Source organism: Corylus avellana, chromosome 3, assembly GCF_965113065.1.
Source record: "Corylus avellana chromosome 3, dhCorAvel1.hap1.2, whole genome shotgun sequence".
Classification (NCBI taxonomy): domain Eukaryota; kingdom Viridiplantae; phylum Streptophyta; class Magnoliopsida; order Fagales; family Betulaceae; genus Corylus; species Corylus avellana.
Genome location: NC_142492.1, coordinates 370,622 through 390,428, shown reverse-complemented (window position 1 = coordinate 390,428; position 19,807 = coordinate 370,622). Strand labels below are relative to the sequence as shown.

Sequence of the window (19,807 nt, the reverse complement as noted above, 5' to 3'; positions counted from 1 at the left end):
CATTGTACTCTTGATTGGTTGCTTGTAATTTAAAATGCCAATCCATTCTCGATAACTGTTCTCTTGGTTTGTTCGACTGACGTCGAAATTTGACTTTCCATGAATTTAAATTTTAACGTGAGTAATTAACTAGTTTTTACCTTGGAAACCTTGGAAGAGAATTCAAACCCGCCTAGCCAAAAGTTATTTTTGGCTAATATCGAAACCCAAATTTGGGTAAAAAAATGTAGCTGTATTAGGCTAGCTACTTTAGCCCACCAAAAAAATACTTTCTTTTTTTTTTCCTTTTTATTTAATGCGATAGAGGAGGAAAATGATGATTACAGAGGTAGGTCTTTCCCACAGTTAGGCTTAACCGAAGAAATAAAAGAATATAACATGATATTGATTCCATATATAAGGTTGGAAGTGGCATATTTAACAAAGTTAATGTGTATAAAGTTAGCACTATGGAGTGACAAGTGGGCTTTTTGACTCTTAATAAGACATGCATGTGACTTTGGAATGGAGAAATATTAGGTGTTCTAGTGTTTTCTTGGTGTCTTTTCCAACTGTGATGTGGCTTTTAAAATCACAAATAGATTAAACTTTTGAAAAATAAAAAATATTTAAATGGAATAGTAAAGTTTATAGTTAAATATATAAAGAGAAGTAGATGATTTGAAAATATTGATTTTTTTTTTTTTCTTCTAATTGAATGAGGGAAGAAGGGTTATAGGGGAGAATTTTTTCTACTTTTGATCTTAATGGAAGAGAAAATAAGAGATTATATGGGAATGCTTCCAAAAACATGATGAGAAGCGGCCCACTTAGCTAAAACATCAAATAGGAAAATATGTTATCTTTAGCTAAAATTAAGAGAAATTTTGCTGAGTTGGATGTTAATGCTCTTAGTTACAACTTGAATTCCTCACGCCTACATCGCCATTTGTGATGAACAAATTTTCTCCAAAACGATGTCTTTGTAGAGCATCTAAAGAGGGGTGTGTGAGAATTATATGATCTACAAATATGTCAATTTAATAGATTGAGTTAAAAGATTTATCAAATCTAATTCAGAGTAAAATTTTGTACTGCTCACGATTGGTTTTCAACTTCATAGATATTTTAAACCTCCAAATCCCATAATGATGGTTCCAAATTATACTGTCTCCTTGCATGATGCTCGTAATCCATTATTAAGATTTGAAAGACATTTGTTGAATCATGAATTGGCAAATAAACAAATAAATGATTACAAAAATTAACGCATTATAAAGTATTGGCAAGCATATATATTTCAAAAAAAAAAAAAACACAATGAATCAGTCCATAACATTAACACACAGATCCAGACTCAAGAATCCATGTACAGAGAGAAAGAAGAAAGTTATTATAAAATCAACATAAATCCCAAGAATCATTCCAAATCCTTATCAATGCAAATACCCAGATGAAGATTTAAAAATAAAAGAAAATCCTAATAAATGCTAAAACAATAATACATGCAATCGGATGTTACACACAGCTAGAATCAAGGAGAAGGAGCTGGGAAACCCAAGAAGGGCCTTCCACAAAGACTCCCATTGATATTGGGATCGCAGAGATCCACGGTGTTCTTCAGCTTGTGGAACCCGTTCTTGAACACCCCGAACCCGAACAGAAACCCAATCAATATCACCACCATTATCAGGCACGTGCACAGCATGCATATCCTAGTCCCACAGCACATCTTTTCCCCGTTTTTTCTCCTCTCTATCTCTCTGCCTAAGCGGTGGGTTTTGGATCTTGGTCTGCGAAGTTTATAGCAGAAGAAAGAAAGAAGAGTTTGGTAAAACGTGTAGGGAAAACGAAGTGCGTAATCGTATCAAAGAGAGAAACAAAGAAAATGCTTTGACGTTATGCCCACTTCCTTTCTGGATAGTAACTGCTTGTGTTCGCTTATAAGTAAAGCAATAAATAACCACCAAGGTGGTAGTCGAGATGGTAAAGCAGCCGGGTAAATCCCCCCCTCCAGGAGCACGAGTTCGAACCCGCTTGCGGTAGTAGTGCGTGCTCAACTCTGGGCTTTACCAACTCGCACCTTTGTGGGGCTGTGGTGACGGGCTCGCCGCTTAGGCAGTAGCTATGGCTCAAACCGGACATTCCATGGCGAGGGGGGGCCCCTATGGTCACGCCCAGGGGGGGAAATCTACACTGGTCGCCCCTCCCCCCTCTTTCAATTAAAAAAAAAAAAAAAAAAAAAAAAAAAAAAAAGTAAAGCAATAAATAGGGAACTCAAAGGAAGAAGAAAAATATAAAGGAATTTTTCTTTTTCCTCTTTTTGATTTGGCTAAGGAAAGTTATTTTAGCTTCTTCTTTTTTTGTAAAGGAGAAATGGGTTCGGCTTTTTTTTTTTTATTATTTCGATGTTGTTGGGGGGAGTCGGGAGAGGTGGAGTTGTTACTGCAGGTGGTGGTTTAGCGGTTAGCTCAACAATTCAATTTCCCTTTCTTTAGCTGTAGATATCCCTATCCTTTCTTCTTTGGGTGGCCCATAAAGGTTTTGACAAATTTTAACACAGTTTGCAAGTTTTACGACAACTTAACGCTAAATTAGCGAGTTAGTGTTGGTAAATTGAATCTATTTTAGTAAATAGGTTGAATTAGAGCCCGTTTGGTTTGCATAATAAACCTTTGAAATGGAATAACTATTTCTATGTTATTCTCATAAAAATGATTAATCCCATAGAGGAATAGCTATTCTTTACAAAATGAAATACATTTTCAAAAAACACTTATATGATTATTTTCATTTTATTTCAAGCTTTAAAAAAAACATAAAAAATAAAGTGGGTGGCCCACAGAAGAGGCCGGGGGTGGCCGCACCACCCCGTTTCATTTTGGGGTGGTTACGGCCACCCTTTAGGCTTAGGGCGTCGAAGGTGGCCTGTACACCCTAAATTTAACCTTTATAGTTGTATGTACATGTCTCGACACGATTTGAATCCAACAGCGACATTTAGAGCTAACAATTTTTTACACAATTTGCAAATTCGACACAAAATTAACAATTTATGGTTGAGAGATCTGACTTATTTAATTAAATTAGTCAAATTAAGATTAACTTATATGATTTTAATTCATGCTCAAATGCAATTCAAAATCAACATGAAAACATAAATGGTCACCCCCATATACGATGCTGAACGATAGGAACTCAAATTCCTATAGTTAGGCTCAGCCCATCTACGACTTGTATTGGATCCCTTAGAATTAAGTTGAAAAAAAAAATAAAATAAAATAAAAAAAAAATAAAAGTTGAAGAGAGAAGGGCAATGTATACGTCAGCTGTGAAGCTCTCGTCTCTGGAGCAGTGAACTCTATAGTTGTAAGCAAAGCTGTAAACCTAAATTGAGCTTTATCCTCGTCCGAAGACATAACATAAACATTAAACAATGAGGAGTGACAGTGGAACAATGTTTGGGCCCAAGAGACCCACAGGGATATACATGGGATCGAGCCTGTAAACGTATCATCAGATCAGCCTCTGTCCAACAAAAGCCCTTACTGTTGAGGATGATGAACATAAGCGCATAATCTAAGACTATTTACAAAGCAAAAATATATAAATTCCTTTTTAATAGATTTGAGTCTGAATTGGAGTTAGCCCTCTTCATTTCCTTCAGAACCTGGAAAAGTAGAAAGAAAAAGTGAGAATTTTACTGCATATTTCACATTTTGGTCTCCCAAAGTCACCTCACCCTCTTTCTCTTTGAAAGTCATCTTCTTCTTCTTGGGGTTTTCCACAGCCCCCAAACCCAAAATCCTTCCCTCAGATCTCACACTCTCAGACACTCACAAGAAGGTATATTCCAAGTTCCCCTCATCTCAAATCTCCTCCCTCTTTCTCTCTCTTTCTCTCTTTCCATGGCTTCGTCTGGTAACCCAAACCAGCAACCACAACCCATCGCCACCTTCGACATGCAAAGCTTCTTCAAACCCACGAATCCTTCACCGCCGCAACCACCAAACCCTCCAAATCTAAACACTTCGCCCCCATTTCCGCCTCCCTCTGGCCCCTACTCCTACCCGCCCCAATCTGCACCGTTTCAACCCAGCCCATACCACCACTACCCTTACCATCCTCAACCCCAAAACGCACCTTTGCACCACCAGCGCTCCCTCTCCTACCCCACCCCTCCTCTCCAACCTCCAATCTCTTCGCCCACTAACCCTAACCCTAACTCTGGGGCCCGCCTCATGGCACTTCTCAACCCCAATCAGCCCCCTCCGCCGGCCCCACCCAACCCTCCCTCCTCGCCGGCGATCATGAATCTGATGCCGCCGCCGCCTCTTCGGATGCCGAGCAGTAAGCTCCCCAAGGGCCGGCACTTGGGCGGCGACCGCGTGGTCTACGACGTCGACGTGAGGCTGGAAGGGGAGACCCAGCCCCAGCTGGAGGTCACTCCCATCACCAAGTACCAGTCCGATCCAAACCTCGTCTTCGGCCGCCAGATTGCCGTCAACAAGTCCTATATCTGCTACGGTTTGCGCCAGGGCAATATCCGCGTCCTCAACATCAACACCGCTTTGCGCTCTCTGCTTCGCGGTCACGCCCAGGTTCCATTTTCCTCGCAATCGTTGTTAGTCTTAAGTTGGTCTGTTAGCAATTAGTTGGCCTACTTGTACAATTGTGCTTTGTTGAGAGTTTATTCAAATTTGAAAAGAACCCAAAAATGCTAAGAAGAAATGCAAAGAAATCTGTCCAAATCTTCTCGAGCAGCACTTAAATAATTGAAGGTAGATTTGAGACTTCTTTTTTAATGGAATATACAGAAGGATTTAGCATAAGATGAAGAACCCAAAATGGTTTTAGTCTATTACACGCGAATTTGATGGTTATGCTCCGTCTGGGTTTTCGTCACCCGATGATGTTAGTTGTTGCTTGGCATTTGTTGTGTGTGGTTATATCATACGTTTGCTCGTGTCAACTCTTGTTTTTGTGTTATTTTATTTTCCCTCTGAATCTAGCTTATTCTGAAGGCTGGAGCAAATGCACGTTCTGTTTTAAATTTTGTATGAATTTATTCTTCTGTTTATCTTCTAACTGATTGTGTTTATCATGTCAGAGGGTCACAGACATGGCTTTCTTTGCTGAGGATGTTCACCTTTTGGCTAGGTAGCTTTTGTTTGTTCTGTCATTTGTAATTTCCTTCATTCAGGTTTATATTTGGTTTACGGCAATTGTGGTTTTTGTGCAGTGTTGGCATCGATGGACGGGTTTATGTGTGGAAGATTTCTGAAGGCCCTGATGAAGAAGAGAAGCCTCAAATTACAGGAAAAGCTGTTGTTGCCATTCAAATTACAGGAGATACTTATCAAAAAAAAATTACAGGAGAGGAGGAACCTGCGCATCCACGAGTTTGTTGGCACTGCCACAAACAAGTAATTATATTCTTTTAATGCTATCATCCTTAGTGCAAGAATTATTATGTGCTTTTAATTCTTAAAATAAATTTGTTTAAATTTTTTTTGGTTACCCCTCTCAGCTGTGAAGTTGCTCAACATTATATTCCCTACGACTTTTACACACTTTTATACAGGAAATTTTGGTAGTGGGGATTGGAAGACGAATTCTGAGAATTGATACTATCAAAGTTGGAAAGAATGAAGTGTTTTCAGCAGAAGAACCTCTCAAATGTCATATTGACAAGGTCATTGACGGGGTCCAGCTTGTTGGTAATCATGATGGAGAAGTGACTGATTTGTCGATGTGCCAATGGATGACAACCCGTTTAGTTTCTGCTTCTATTGATGGAACGGTTTGTATCTGTCCATGCCTTTTTGCTGTTTTTGTTTCACCAAAGGCTTAAGCTGGTGTTTGCTTTCTAAATTTTTCATAGGTTGATGTTAAAAAATGACCAAGTAAATGGATTTCATGTTTCCAACGTGATGTTTCTGCTTATTTTTTAACGGTGAGGATTGTTATACAGTATGCGTTTGCGACGTGCAATTAATCTGAGTAAAGTTCTCCTACGTTATCAAAAAAAAAAAATTTTAACCTAAGCAATTTTTGTGCATTGGTGGGCATTCACGCATGCAATTTTATTTTTTTTTATTTTTTTATTTTTTTGTATTTTATATATTCTTTTGATTCAAAAAAATGAAAGATGCTAATGAATGTGCCTTGCAAAATGTATATTGTGCAACAGGTAAAGATCTGGGAAGATCGCAAGTTTGCACCACTCGCAGTATTCAGACCACATGAAGGCCAGCCTGTTTGTTCGTCAACATTTTTAACTGCTCCCCATCGGCCAGATCACATCATACTTATCACAGCGGTAAATGTGCTTGTTGCTAAGTTCTGGATTTCTTCAATCTAAGTCACTGTGGTGCAGGTCATTAGATAGCCAGTTCTAATATAATTCTAGTGTCTGCATATTTACTTTTTAACTTCAAATATTGACACATTTACTTTTTTCTGGAATTGCATTTCATGAACCTTTTGTGGGAAGTAAGCTTTGTTGTACAATGATCCTTGTATGGTGATTGTGTTATTTAATTGGGCAAAACCTCTTTACAGGGATCACTAAATCGAGAAGTGAAAACGTGGGCATTGACAAGTGAAGAAGGCTGGCTACTGCCTAGTGATGCTGAATCATGGAAGTGTACCCAGACATTGGAGTTGAAGAGTACAGCTGAACCTCGAGTTGAGGAGGCATTTTTCAATCAAGTCGCGGCTTTGTCCAAAGCAGGCCTTCTCTTACTTGCAAATGCGAAGAAGAACGCTATATATGCTGTACACTTAGACTATGGTCCTAATCCAGCGGCAACCCGCATGGATTACATTGCTGAGTTTACAGTCACCATGCCTATTTTGAGTTTTACAGGGACAAGTGATATATTACCTCATGGTGAAAATATTATTCAGGTTTATTGTGTCCAGACACAAGCTATTCAGCAATATGCTTTGGACTTGGCCCAGTGCTTGCCACCACCACTGGAGTACATGGGGTTAGAAAAGTCAGATTCAAATGTTTCGCGTGATGCAACTAGTGCAGAAGGATTTGCTGCCTCGGACCCATCTGGAAGTAAACCTATGGAGATGCTGCCCTTAGTTGGTTCAGCACCCAAACAAAACATACAAGTAAGTAGCTCTGAGAGTGCAACTGCAGTGAGGTATCCTGTAAGCTCTGGTTCTGCTGAGGCTGCAACTTCTAAAGAAATTAACAGTTTGAGTACAGAATATAAACCTGTTGCACTGACACCGGTAACTAGTGATGCTGATGGTGTTTCTGTCGCGTCACCACCTCTTCCTTTGACTCCTAGGTTGTCTAGAGAGCTTTCTGGTTTTAGGAGTACAACAAGTAACTTTGAGCCTGCTCCCCCTCTCAGTATCCATGTTGGAGACCAACCAGTTAATGACTATTCGGTTGACAGGCAAGTGGACACCATTCGTGCGAACTTTTCTGATGTGCCTTCATTGGATGATGAGTCTAGGAATGATAAGACAAAAGCTACGTCAAATGCACCAGATGATTTATCATCTGTGCTTAGTCCTCATCTCATGTTCAAACAACCAACTCATCTGGTAACTCCCTCTGAGTTAAAAGGCAATTCATCCTCTGGAAGTGCTAATGTTATTGATGGCAAGAGTGAGGGAGAGGCAAGCATCCAGGATGTGATTGCCAACAGTGATGCAGGTAATGCTGAGGTGGAGGTGAAAGTAGTTGGTGAAACAAGATCTACCCAAAATGATGAATTTGGCCCTCAGGGAGATTCTCAAAAAAATTCATTAGAAAATAAGGAAAAATACTTCTGCTCGCAAGCCTCAGATCTTGGTATTGTGATGGCCCGAGAATGCTGTGCTATATCAATGGAACCTTATATCATGGAGGAAGCTCGGCAAGTCGATGGTGTCAATGTAACGGAACCACTGGCTGAACCTCCTAATGCTGATGAGGACGAAGTCCATGACTCCGCAAAAAACGTGCCTGGGAAGGTTTCTGAGTCATCTACGTCCACACCAGTCCTACTGTCATCCACACCAAATACAAAAGGAAAAAAGCAGAAGGGGAAAAATTCTCAAGCTTCACGTCCATCTTCCCCAGCTCCAAGTGCTTTTAATTCACAAGATTCTTTGAATGAACCAAGTGGCAGTACGAGTCTTCCCTCTGCAGAAGCTCCTTTTTCTCAAATTTTGGCCATGCAGGAGATGCTTAATCAGGTAATTGCTTGAGATTATGGACATGTGCATATCCCTTCCATGTGTATTACGTCGTATTATTTTCTGCAAATTATTATTTTTACCCGCTCAATAGAGTGGTAAAATTTAATTAAGGAAACCACAGTGAAGTAAGCTTTGAATAATTTTCAGAAATTTCATACTTGGTTAGTATTTTAAGACTACTTATTATATGTCATGTATGATTTCACTAAGTTTTGTTGGCAGATAATGAATCACTAAATTTTGTATGTCTTCAATAAAAAACCTGAGACTTATATCTCAAGTGGCCATGAACAACACCTTTCTCATGTCTGGAATTGGAGGGTGGGGTTCATCTTGGAAACTTTGGTCTTTCCTATTCAATTTATTCATGGCATAATCCTTATTTACCATCATTTGTCTTTGGAAAGAAATGCTAGTGTCATTTTCGGCCCCTATATATGTCGTTGTTCTTATTACATTTGAGTTGGGAAGTGAGAGTTCTGGAACAATTTTCCATTTTGTCTTTCAAATTGGCAGCATTCCAGTATAGTTTGGAAACATGAAAGGGCATTCTGTTTTGCATCTACATGGTAGTATCGTGCACTGTCATTAGCAATACATGTTTAACATTTCATTCTACTCATCCCTCTTTAATTGGGTTTTTTCTTTTTCTTTTTGTCCCCCTCTTTTTCTATTTTGTGCAGCTCATGATAATGCAAAAAGATATGCAGAAGCAGATGACAACAATGATATCTGTTCCAGTTAGCAAAGAATGTAAAAAACTAGAGACAAACCTGGGGCGTAGTATGGAGAAAGCTGTCAAGGCCAATACAGATGCTTTGTGGGCGCGTTTTCAAGAAGAGAATGCAAAAAATGAGAAGTTATTACGAGACCGTACACAGCAAATCACCAGTTTGATTGGTAACTTTATGAATAAAGACTTACCAATGTTGTTAGAAAAGGCAGTGAAGAAGGAAATGGCTGCAGTGGGGCCAGCGGTAGTTCGCTCAATTACTCCAGCTATTGAGAAGATAGTATCTTCAGCTATTGTTGAGTCTTTTCAGGTTAAAATCTTGAACATCTGGCTCTTCTATAAGACTCTTGTTGTGTCAGGATCTAACTGATGCTTTGTGCTGCAGAGAGGAGTCGGTGATAAGGCAATTAACCAACTGGAGAAATCTATCAATGTAAAACTTGAAGCTACTGTTGCTAGGCAAATCCAAGCACAGTTTCAAACTTCTGGCAAACAAGCTCTTCAGGTACTTATAAGTTTGACTTGACGTAGTTTACTTGAATTGTTGATTAGAAATATAGTTATTTTTAAACATAGTTAGAATATATACTATTATCATTTTGAAAATTGAGAATTTTATTCTAATGACATGCCTAATCTATCTTTTGTTGCAGGATGCTTTAAAATATAGTTTGGAAACGTCAGTGATCCCTGCCTTTGAGATGTCATGTAAAGCCATGTTTGAGCAAGTAGACGCCACATTTCAGAAAGGAATGGTTGAACATTCAACTGCAGCTAAGCAACACTTTGAGTCTGCCCATTCTCCATTGGCACATGCTCTAAGGGTGTGTATAAATGTTCCGCATCACGCAAATCATTAGAAAATGTGTCTCAAATCATTGTTGCTATTGTTTTAAAAATGAATGTTTATCCCTTACCTCGTATGCATCTTGAATTAAAACCCAACAGCTTCCTACTAGACAATTACATCGGGTTGTATAGGAGTGTAATAAGCAAGATATGTTTATTTGCTCATGGGGACACTTCATTGTTGGATACATCAGAAAGCTTTGAACTGGCCATCTTTTACATAATATCAGCTGTGTAGCATTTCATGTCTATAAACAGTACAGGGCTAAATAAATGGTGTGCATCTCATAGGCATTTTGATTTTATATCTTGAATTACTTGAAATTTTTACTTCTATTTTGCTTTGAAACAGTATCCATTTTTCTTCTAAAGCCATGTCCCACTATGAATTCTTGAACTCCTGTTCGTTTGAGATGATCTGAGAAATAACTTAGATTGACAGTATGGTAGGCGAGTGATGACCGTTGGTAAGAATGAGTGAATACTGGGTTGAATAGACAATAGGCTTCTTCTGGTCCTTCAAGTTCTTATTGAAGGGAGAGTGTTTGGGCAGATGCAAAGTATTATGGGGTTGGTTGTACTTATAATTTTCTGATTTTGCCGATGTTCAAAATTTGCTCTTGAGTTCTCATTTGTTAGTTGGCAAGCATATACTTCACTGATGGACGCATATCTTCATATTCTCTCAACTGGAATTAAATGCATTTCCTCCCCTGATTAATATAAGATAAAGCTGTTGACTCATTATTTGTCCTTACCTGATTTCTTTCTGATCTTTCCTTTTTTATTGATTATGCAGGATGCCATTAATTCAGCGTCAACAGTGGCTCAAACCTTGGGTGGAGAAGTGCTTGAGGGTCAAAGAAAGCTATTATCTCTTGCTGCTGCTGGAGCAAACTCAAGTGCAGTCAATCCCTTGGTCTCCCAACTGAGCAATGGACCCTTGGGTGGTCTCCATGAGAAGGTCTGCCTCGTTTTCATAATTACTTGTTTTCTCTTTATTTTGTAACACAGCTATGAACCTGTAATGTGAAAGTCAATATGTGGCTATAAAATTTCATACTTTTGTTTCTACGAAAGTTTCAGCTGGCTGTACTAATTACAAGCCTGTGTGCACTAGGTTGAGGTGCTGGTTGATCCAACAAAGGAGTTATCGAGATTGGTATCTGAACGTAAATATGACGAGGCTTTCACTGCAGCCCTACAAAGAAGTGACGTGTCCATTGTGTCCTGGCTATGCTCACAGGTGTGCTATTCAGTCAAGAAACAGTTAACTTGTTATATGGTGTAGATGTTTTCGTGTTCAATACTGCTAAATCCTTGTGGTCTTTCATTAATTTTCTTCAATATAATTTGGGATTAAGGTGTAGTTGAGTTGAGTTATAATCTTTCATCAGTTTTGAAATCTATTGTCACTGTCGTCACACTAGTTATTTTTATTTTTCTTCTATTTCTTTTTGGGTGGGGAAGCAATGAAAAAGGTTAGAAGAGGGTTTTGGGTCCATCTGGTTTGGAATTGGAAGAAATCCTGTCCAATCTGAAATTTCCTTTTTTGGGTCTGAACTGGTGTTGGGTGTTAAAAAGGGGAGTCATGGCTTCTTTATGCTTTCCTTTTGTATTATGTGATAGCATTTTTTCTTTGTTTCCTTGTGCATTTCTTTTTCATTTCTGATATGCTCCTCAACTTGTTAAATTAATTCTTGATAGGTACTTGGAAACTGTTGTTAACAAATGTCTGCTCCTTTTTGTTCTGTTTCAGGTTGATCTACGGGGAATCTTGTCAGTGGTTCCTCTCCCATTGAGCCAAGGAGTACTGCTTTCTCTTTTGCAGCAACTAGCCTGTGATATCAGTAACGACTCACCCCGAAAGCTTGCTTGGATGACCGACGTGGCTAATGCCATAGACCCAACAGACCCAATGATTGTGGTGCATGTGCGGCCCATCTTTGATCAAGTCTATAACATACTCAACCATCAGCGTAACTTGCCTACAATTACTGGTGCTGAACTTTCAAGTATCCGTCTTCTGATGCATGTCATCAATTCCATGCTCATGACCTGTAAATGACCCTACCACCTTCTCTAAATTGTGCGTGCAAATTACATGTATTGTGGAGCTTGTACAAATCTCACAAGGAAGGGGTTCCAACCGTGTAGAGTCAAAATTATCTTTAGGATATGTGAAAAAAGGCTAGGGTTCTTCAGGTTCATATCTTAGTTTCACTTTGTTTCCTTGTCCAAAGTTTTCAGCCGAAATGAAATTTTGCATTTTGTATTCCATTTTTACACCTCGTCATATTGCATTCTGTAGTGTTTATTTTTTAAAACATCTTCTCTTCACTTGTTTCTCTTTTGAATAAGATTTTCTTTCTAATCAAAGTGCATCGGGTTAACCTAAACCCTATGCTAAAATTCCTTGGGAGAACCTCTCTATCTGCAGCATTTACTTATCTCGGGGTCACATCAACCATATGTTTTTTTTTTTTTTTCAAAGTCGGGGAAGGGAAAATGTTATTGTGAATAAAAGAAGTAAAAACTTAGCCTAAAAGAAAAGGCTGTTCACAGGATATGAATTTAATGTGAATCATGTTAGGGTTGATTTATATAAGGGAAAAATATAAAAAAGTCTCCCAAACTACCAGCCATTTTCGATTTAACCCCTTGATGTTTCAAAAGTCATAAAGTAGCCCTTCAAACTATTAAACTGTTGCATTTTGGCCACTTTGTTAGTCAAAACCGTTAGTCTGAACAGAAACCACGAAATGACGCCGTTTTATTAGGGTTAAGTTACGAAAATGCCCTTGTGGGATTTTTTTTTTTTTTAAAGCAGGAGCAAAACGGCGACGTTTTTGCTTAGGGTAATAATTATATTTTGATTTTATTTGTTTAGTCTCTCCTTCACGCAGCCTCCTTCAATCTTCATGAACTTCTGTTTCAACATTTAGGTGCTCAAATCGTACTTCAATTTCTGGAAGTTCAATTCCAACTCTCAGAAAATTCCAATAAACAAGAAAATCCATTATGGTACTGACAAATATGTATGAAAATTAAGTAGAGTTGAAAAACGATACCCATTAATCTTTGGTTGTGAAGCCCAGAAGAATTTGGATGTGAGTTTTGATGGAGGTTTTTTGAAGGAAGAGGGGACGAGTAATGGAAATGGTGTTTCTACTAAAAGTGCGGAAAAACAGAGTATGGAGGAAGAAATTGCAATTGATTTCTAAGTGTGGAAAAACAGAGTGTGTGTGGAGTAGCTTTGGGAAAGCTGAGGTCTTTTCGATCGAAATTGGAATGTATATGTTTATTTTGTAGATGAAAAAACCATATGGAAATAAGCTCAAATATGGTAAGCATCCAAACACGAAGGAGCATGTTATGTAGAAAATATAGTTTTGAGCAAATTAGGAAGATTTAAGAGAAGGGTTGAGAATATAGAACTCTGCCAGAATTGGTGTACTAAAAAAGAGGAGATTTTGGTTTACTTAATTAATTTATTTATTTTTGAGTAAGAGATTTTGGTTTAGAGTTGTTTCCTGTTTGTTCTTTCAGCAGAATGATGGTTTTTGCACAAGTTGAAAGCTGCTGCTATTTAGTTTGGTTATTGAGATTTGTTTCGTTTTGTGTTGTCCCTGTTAGTAAAAGTCTTGATTTCAAACTTAATTTTCATCTTACACCTCCAATTTCAATTACATGTATTAGAAATCTTTTAAGGAAGAATTTGACCAAGTGAGGGTGAAGGAGGCTGCGTGAAGAAGAAGGAGAGACTAAACAAATAAAATCAAAATATAATTATTACCCTAAGCAAAACGGCGCCGTTTTGCTCCTACTTTAAAAATAAAAAATAAAAAATAAAAAAATCCCACAAGGGCATTTTCGTAACTTAACCCTAATAAAACGACGTCGTTTCGTGGTTTCCGTCCAGACTAACGGTTTTGACTAACGGAGTGACGAAAATGCAACAGTTTGATAGTTTGGGGGGCTACTTTATGACTTTTGAAACATCAGGGGGCTAAATCGAAAACGGCTGGTAGTTTGGGGAGCTTTTTTATATTTTTCCCTTTATATAATCTTATACTTATATTTAGATAAAATTCAAATCTAAAAAGTTATTTTTATATGATTTGTAAACTTGATACGAATTCAACATGAAATTAGCAGATTAGCGGTGAGGGGTCTTAACACATTTAATTAAATGTGTTGAATTATACTCGATGTAAATAGTTTTATACTAATATTTTGATGCAAGATGAAGTCGACATGTGACATATGGATTTGTGACATTACTCGCGAACTTGATATAATAAACCTAGCACAAAATTGGCAAATTAAGGTTGAGGAATATGAACTGTTTAATTAAATTGATCTATACAGAAGGCTGCTAGGTGTCCCAAAGATTATTTCCAAAACCCTTCTCAAATAATGTAGCAAGCACTATTTTGTGTAGGAGTGGGAGACAAAGGAGAGAATGAAAATTTTTTAAGAAAAAAAAAATGATATGGAAAGCATCCCTTAAGATGTCTAACATTATCCATCTATATAAGTATATAACCATGTAAGCACGTCTCAACGAATTCAATACAAAACTCAACACAAAATTACAAAATTAATCGATTGAAGTTGAATGAATTTAATCTATTTAATTAAATTAATCGAGTTAAAATTACCTATATAATCTTATACCCGACATTTTAACTTTAGGGTTGATAAAATATTTTAACGATCCTCAAACTTGATATATCCAAGTTCCAACATAAAATGAACGAGAAACCCGACTCCCAATCAGTACTTACTTGCCACCCCCTCTTAAAACTCATACATGCCCTGAAATGGTGGTGGTTTTGAGCCAAACTGGCAAGACCCCGCCATTTGCACATGGATTAATTAGGGGGCAATGGATATTGGATAGTGGATAGGACACCTTCTTCAATACCCAAAATCCACAACTACTCCATCTCTTTAAATGTAGAATGATAGTACGTGCCTTTCAAGTCCCAAATTACCCATTAATAAAATGAGATTTCCAAAATATCAAAAACACATATAAATATATAAATATATTTTTGTTTTACTCATTTTCTTCTAACCAAAAAAAAAAAAAAAAGACCTAGCGCTACAATTTACAGAGTTGCTCTACTATTGCCACATCACAGTGACAGGTTTACATTTTTCCCAAAATCCCAAAAAAATACAAGAGGAAATTAGAGAAAAGAAAAATATTTCAGTGGCAGGTCCTATTCTCGCTCCTACCAGCACTGATCGGTTTCCCATCTCCGGGTCGGGTAAAATCCGGACCGGTTACGAGCGGCGGAGAACTCGAAGGGTCGCCTCTGGAACTGGGCACCCAAGGAGAGATCGTAGAGCGCCCTGGCCGCCGGATCGGACAGCGTGGCATATGCGTTGTGGATCTCCATGAAATCCTGGCCGTCAGATCGCACCGCATCCGGGTGGTACATCTTGGCCAGGCTCCGGTACGCTGTCTTGATCTCCGTCGGCGATGCCGTACGCTTTACCCGGAGCACCTCGTACAGGCTCCCCGGCCTCCGCGTCTCCGTGGCAGTGACCGAATCGACCTCGGGTGATGCGCAAACGGAGGAAACCGTGCATCTCCGATTGGTAAATCTCCGTGCCGTTGTAGGGGTACTAGGCGGAGACCTGACGGAAGAAAATCGGTTAATCTCCGGCGAGTAACAGAGGGAATTTCTGGCGGGGATGGTTAGGGTTCCTAACATTGTAAAGAAAAGAGGGGTTTTTAGATGCAGATTTGAGGATTCGAAAATTAAGTTCCCGTTTGGAGAAGAGAGAAGTTGTGTGTGTGAAAAGGGAGGAAAAGAGAGGGATGATATATAGAGTCAATGCCCGGAGAGAGAGAAGATGAGAAAGGCAAAACCGTGTGAGTTGTGTCTGTGTGTGTGTGTTGGATTCAAGAAAATGCTGACATGGCATTGCCTTCTAGAACAGCTTGCTTTCTTTTCGGCTACCTTGCTAGAGCCCTGGGCCGAGCCGGTTTCGTGGCTTTTGATTGGGACATTTAATTTAATTTAATACTATATAATTATATTATTCTAACCATTATTAATTTATTTGACAAGTTGGAGTTATTTAATTGAAGATATTAATTACCATTACGTTTTGTAACCCTTTCTATAGTGATGTGGTTGCGAATGTAGGGTGCTGACCATGCAAAGCATGAACCCCTAAGCTAATAGGATAATAAATGTACAAATGTACAATAGGTTTGGTTAATGTAGGTGACTTTTTATTTTTCTTATGGTTTTTTCACACTTTGGTGAGTCATTTTCTAGATGTCTCTCTTAATGCTCTTAAATATAAATATGGTAGTTGTTGATACAATGACTACCCATGTCGATCAATCCATGTGTATGAGACATGTAAAAGGATCAACGGTTAAAATAACAAATTGGGAGTGACAAAGAAATTACTTTCGATGCTTAAGTTAACGAGAGTGAGATTAAGTGAATATATAGAGGACCGCTTTATCTTTTATAGAGGATTTCCGTCATTAATTGGCAAAAGGGGCCAATATAAAAGGTGGTGCTTTCTCATGATTTAAAAACATTATGTGAATACATAATATAACATGATGCCCAATCGAACTAATTTTGTTTTAACAACAATGCGTATTGGTTTTGGATTTGTAATGAATACATTATTATTTTAATTTTACCGTCAAATTGAATGGTGACTAGTTCTTCTACTTGTCCCTTGTCGGAGGCTCCAAGCCAAAAGCCATGGTCGATACGCCGATACAATGTGCGGCTGCATTGAAAATCTTGCCCAGTGCCCACAGCTATGATAAGTTTTTGCACACTGATTGAAAGCCGCGTTTTGGGCCAAGCGGCTCACCAGCGGACTTGAGCCGACACAAAAAGTCTCGAGCGTACCTCTCACGTGCGAGAGCTTCTAGAATATAGAGAGGCCTAACCAGTTAAGGCCAAGGGAGTTGGGACCCATTAAATTCATCAAGCTTTCCAAAAACTCCCACATCAGACAGAAAAAATCCCATCAACTGAAGAATCAACGGTGTTGATTCTTTGAAAATGACCGATCACCAAAGACGGGGTCTATTCGTCAGTTTCTCACTGGTGTGTGGCTGTGCTGAGTCTGGCACGTGTGAGACCATCTAGAAGCTGTCTCTGTCTTTCTCGCTGAAATGTACACTAATTTGCTTTGTTTATATTAGAGTGAGGACCATGCCGCTGATTTTCCTCTTCAACACCATCGGAAGCCACAGGAACAAAGAGAAGGGCTTCTAGAAGGGCTTTCCTTCTAGAAAAAAGCAAAACTAGAGGCCCCCCACTAATTCAACTAACACAAGAGAGTTTTGCTTTGATTTATTCAAGAATTGCTGAAAATGATATGATTGGATAACCTTTTTGCCAGCAATCAACCTGACTAGTAGTTGGAGACATTCGTAAAAATAAAATATTAAGACATCATTAGTCCTGATGTTATGAGATTCGTTTCAGGTAACTAACACTTCAGACAATAAATATAATTATAAATTTTTTTTTTAAAGAATTTACTTGTTTAAAAATGAATGAATTCTTTGTACGGACAAGTAAGTTCTATAAAAATTATTGGATTCCTTCTCCTATCTTTCTCTATTCTCAATTTTTTTTTAAAAATTAATTATTAAATTTATAAGACCCACTTAAGTGAAAGTGGATTCAATAATTAATTTTAAAAAAAATAAAAAAATAAAAAGTATGGAGAAAAATATGAGAAGGACCAAGATATTAAAATAAAGTTTGTTCTAAAATTGGTCCGAGAAAATTATTGAACTCAAAGTGTATTAAACTTACACCTATGCTTCGAACATATAATATGATTAATAAAATATGTAATTCTTTTTATATGTATTATTAAAAAGAGACTAAATATTATAATAATATAAAATAGCACTTCTCTGTTACAAATACTGTTTGGAGAATACATATGAATTTTCTACCACCCAATTTAATTAGAGAAATACTTTGTCCTTACGTGTACTTCACACCTCTGATAAAAACAAAAAAAGAAACACAGAATAATTAATGTGAGAAAAAAAAAATACATACAAATACTTTTGTCTTTTCTTCTTGTCCTTATCACATTGCGTAATAACTAATTAAAAAAGAAAAAGAAAAAGGGCCTGAGTCACTTCTTTAACATCCATGTGGATGATTATCCTGTTTTTGCAAGAAAAGCATATTTAATTAATTTGCTCAATAAACTCTGGGATACCCTTTTCTTCTTGTTCTTATCATACACAATTACAATCCCTTGCAAGGTTTCAATCAATAAGATAATTTTTTTTAATATGTTTTGGAATTGTTTTTTTTTTTTTTTTTTGGCAAAAATGTTATGATAACAATTTTTAAGTGTTTTGTGTTTTGAATAAAAAAAAAAAAAAAAAAGTGAGAGAGAGAATTTTAACAAATAAACCCAATGCTTTATTTGTTAAACAATTTTCTTTCTCATATTTGTTTTCTGTTCTTAAAACAAAAACATTAACAAATACTCTACGATCCAAAGACAATATGAGAGTAAGTCCTACCAATTAGACTAACACCGGCCCTCCAAGAATTATTGAAATTTATACCATGATTAGAAAGCTTGCTTAATTTTCCCCCGTTATATTTGACTTACGATCGACTTTAATTATAAAATTATGTTTAAAGTGTCTAAACTATGTATCCTCATCATGTTCATGGTAAGGGCTCCACTCACTTTTTAGTTTTTGCTAATGATTTTGTCTTATAAAGGATTATAACACCTATCACCCATGACACTATCTTATCAACTTGAGTTGAGAGCTTTTTACTTTTGTATTTCCCCTTTCAATTCTTATCGTTGAACTTCATGTGACCAAGCAAATATCTCAACATCTCTTGGTTTCGTTTCAAATTATGCACAAATTTTAAAATTCGGAAAGAAGACAAAGAGAGAGGCATATTTTCTTCCCCGACGCTGCTTTCGGTTCGATTAGAGAGAAGTTTTTTTTTTTTTTTTCAAGTTAAGGTAGGACCACGACATGGGATATTTAGACCCACATGAAGGTATTTGATGTGGGGTGTAATCCAAGGTTGGATACATGTGTTGTCGTTATTGGAATTTAGTCAATATCATGTGGAACCGTCCCCCTCAAGTAAAGCCCCACCACATGAACATTATATGAAGCTGGAAAGCAAAATTGTATTCCACTTCTTAACATTCAAAGGCAGGCACACAGATTGTGATGGGTTTGGGGTTGTGGAATTTTTTAGTGGTAGATTATGATTTTTGATTGACGTCTCCCTCGTCTTCCTATTGGATCCCCTTTTTGTGGTTTGTGTTCATCATATTTTTCTACTCAATTACCATATAATTCAACCTTTCAAAAGAAAGACAAGTTGATTAAAAATTTCAAATAGAAGTCGTCTTGAAAATTGAGCTTATATACACATAATTAAAATTATATTTAAATTATGTGGAAAACCTCGTTCTGTAAGCACTCTCTCCAGAACTCGGCCACAAAATTGTAAGTCAAACAATCTCATATTCAACGAGTTTTTTGTGGTTTGTGTTCACCATATTTTCTACTCAATTACCATATAATTCAACTTTTCAAAAGAAAGACAAGTTGATTATGCAAGTTGATTGAAAGTTTCAAATATAAGTTGCATGAAAATTGAGCTTATATACACATAATTAAAATTATATTTAAATTATGTAGAACACCTTGTTCTCTAGTCACTCTCTCCAGAACTCAGTCACAAAGTTGTAAGTCATACAATCTCATATTCAACGAGTTTTTTGTGGTTTGTGTTCATCATATTTTCTACTCAATTACCATATAATTCAACTTTTCAAAAGAAAGACAAGTTGGTTATGCAAGTTGATTGAAAGTTTCAAATATAAGTCGCCTTGAAAATTGAGCTTATATACACATAATTAAAATTGTATTTAAATTATGTGGAACACCTCGTTCTCTAGTCACTCTCTCAAGAATTCGGCCACAAAGTTGTAAGTCATACAATCTCATATTCAACGAGT

General features: G+C 37.4%; 3 protein-coding genes across 3 annotated transcripts; 1 reads left to right on the top strand and 2 right to left on the bottom strand.

Annotated features, from left to right (window-relative positions):
* Positions 1-1,316: 1,316 nt before the first annotated feature.
* LOC148586655 (uncharacterized) lies at positions 1,317-1,791 on the bottom strand. The gene has a single exon (XM_088514969.1). It carries the CDS (start codon positions 1,709-1,711, stop codon positions 1,514-1,516), a length of 198 nt encoding a protein of 65 aa, XP_088371095.1. The 5' UTR covers positions 1,712-1,791; the 3' UTR covers positions 1,317-1,513.
* A 1,796-nt stretch (positions 1,792-3,587) lies between these two features.
* Positions 3,588-12,052, top strand: VCS (Transducin/WD40 repeat-like superfamily protein). Its single transcript, XM_059584945.2, has 12 exons — positions 3,588-4,580; positions 5,090-5,139; positions 5,222-5,405; positions 5,564-5,782; positions 6,173-6,301; positions 6,544-8,187; positions 8,874-9,233; positions 9,309-9,428; positions 9,577-9,747; positions 10,572-10,736; positions 10,893-11,018; positions 11,532-12,052. The coding sequence occupies exons 1-12, from the start codon at positions 3,888-3,890 to the stop codon at positions 11,838-11,840; spliced, it is 4,170 nt and encodes a 1,389-aa protein (XP_059440928.2). The 5' UTR covers positions 3,588-3,887; the 3' UTR covers positions 11,841-12,052.
* Positions 12,053-14,789: 2,737 nt separating this feature from the next.
* Positions 14,790-15,621, bottom strand: LOC132175739 (Chaperone DnaJ-domain superfamily protein). Its single transcript, XM_059587767.2, has one exon. It carries the CDS (start codon positions 15,499-15,501, stop codon positions 15,016-15,018), a length of 486 nt encoding a protein of 161 aa, XP_059443750.1. The 5' UTR covers positions 15,502-15,621; the 3' UTR covers positions 14,790-15,015.
* Between the last annotated feature and the right edge of the window lie 4,186 nt (positions 15,622-19,807).

Coding starts and splice junctions, on each gene's coding strand:
- LOC148586655 (XM_088514969.1), bottom strand. CDS start 1,711: ATGTGCTGTGGGACTAGGATATGCATGCTGTGCACGTGCCTGATAATG.
- VCS (XM_059584945.2), top strand. CDS start 3,888: ATGGCTTCGTCTGGTAACCCAAACCAGCAACCACAACCCATCGCCACC. Junction 6,302..6,543: donor ACATCATACTTATCACAGCG/GTAAATGTGCTT, acceptor ACCTCTTTACAG/GGATCACTAAATCGAGAAGT. Junction 10,737..10,892: donor TGGGTGGTCTCCATGAGAAG/GTCTGCCTCGTT, acceptor TGTGTGCACTAG/GTTGAGGTGCTGGTTGATCC.
- LOC132175739 (XM_059587767.2), bottom strand. CDS start 15,501: ATGTTAGGAACCCTAACCATCCCCGCCAGAAATTCCCTCTGTTACTCG.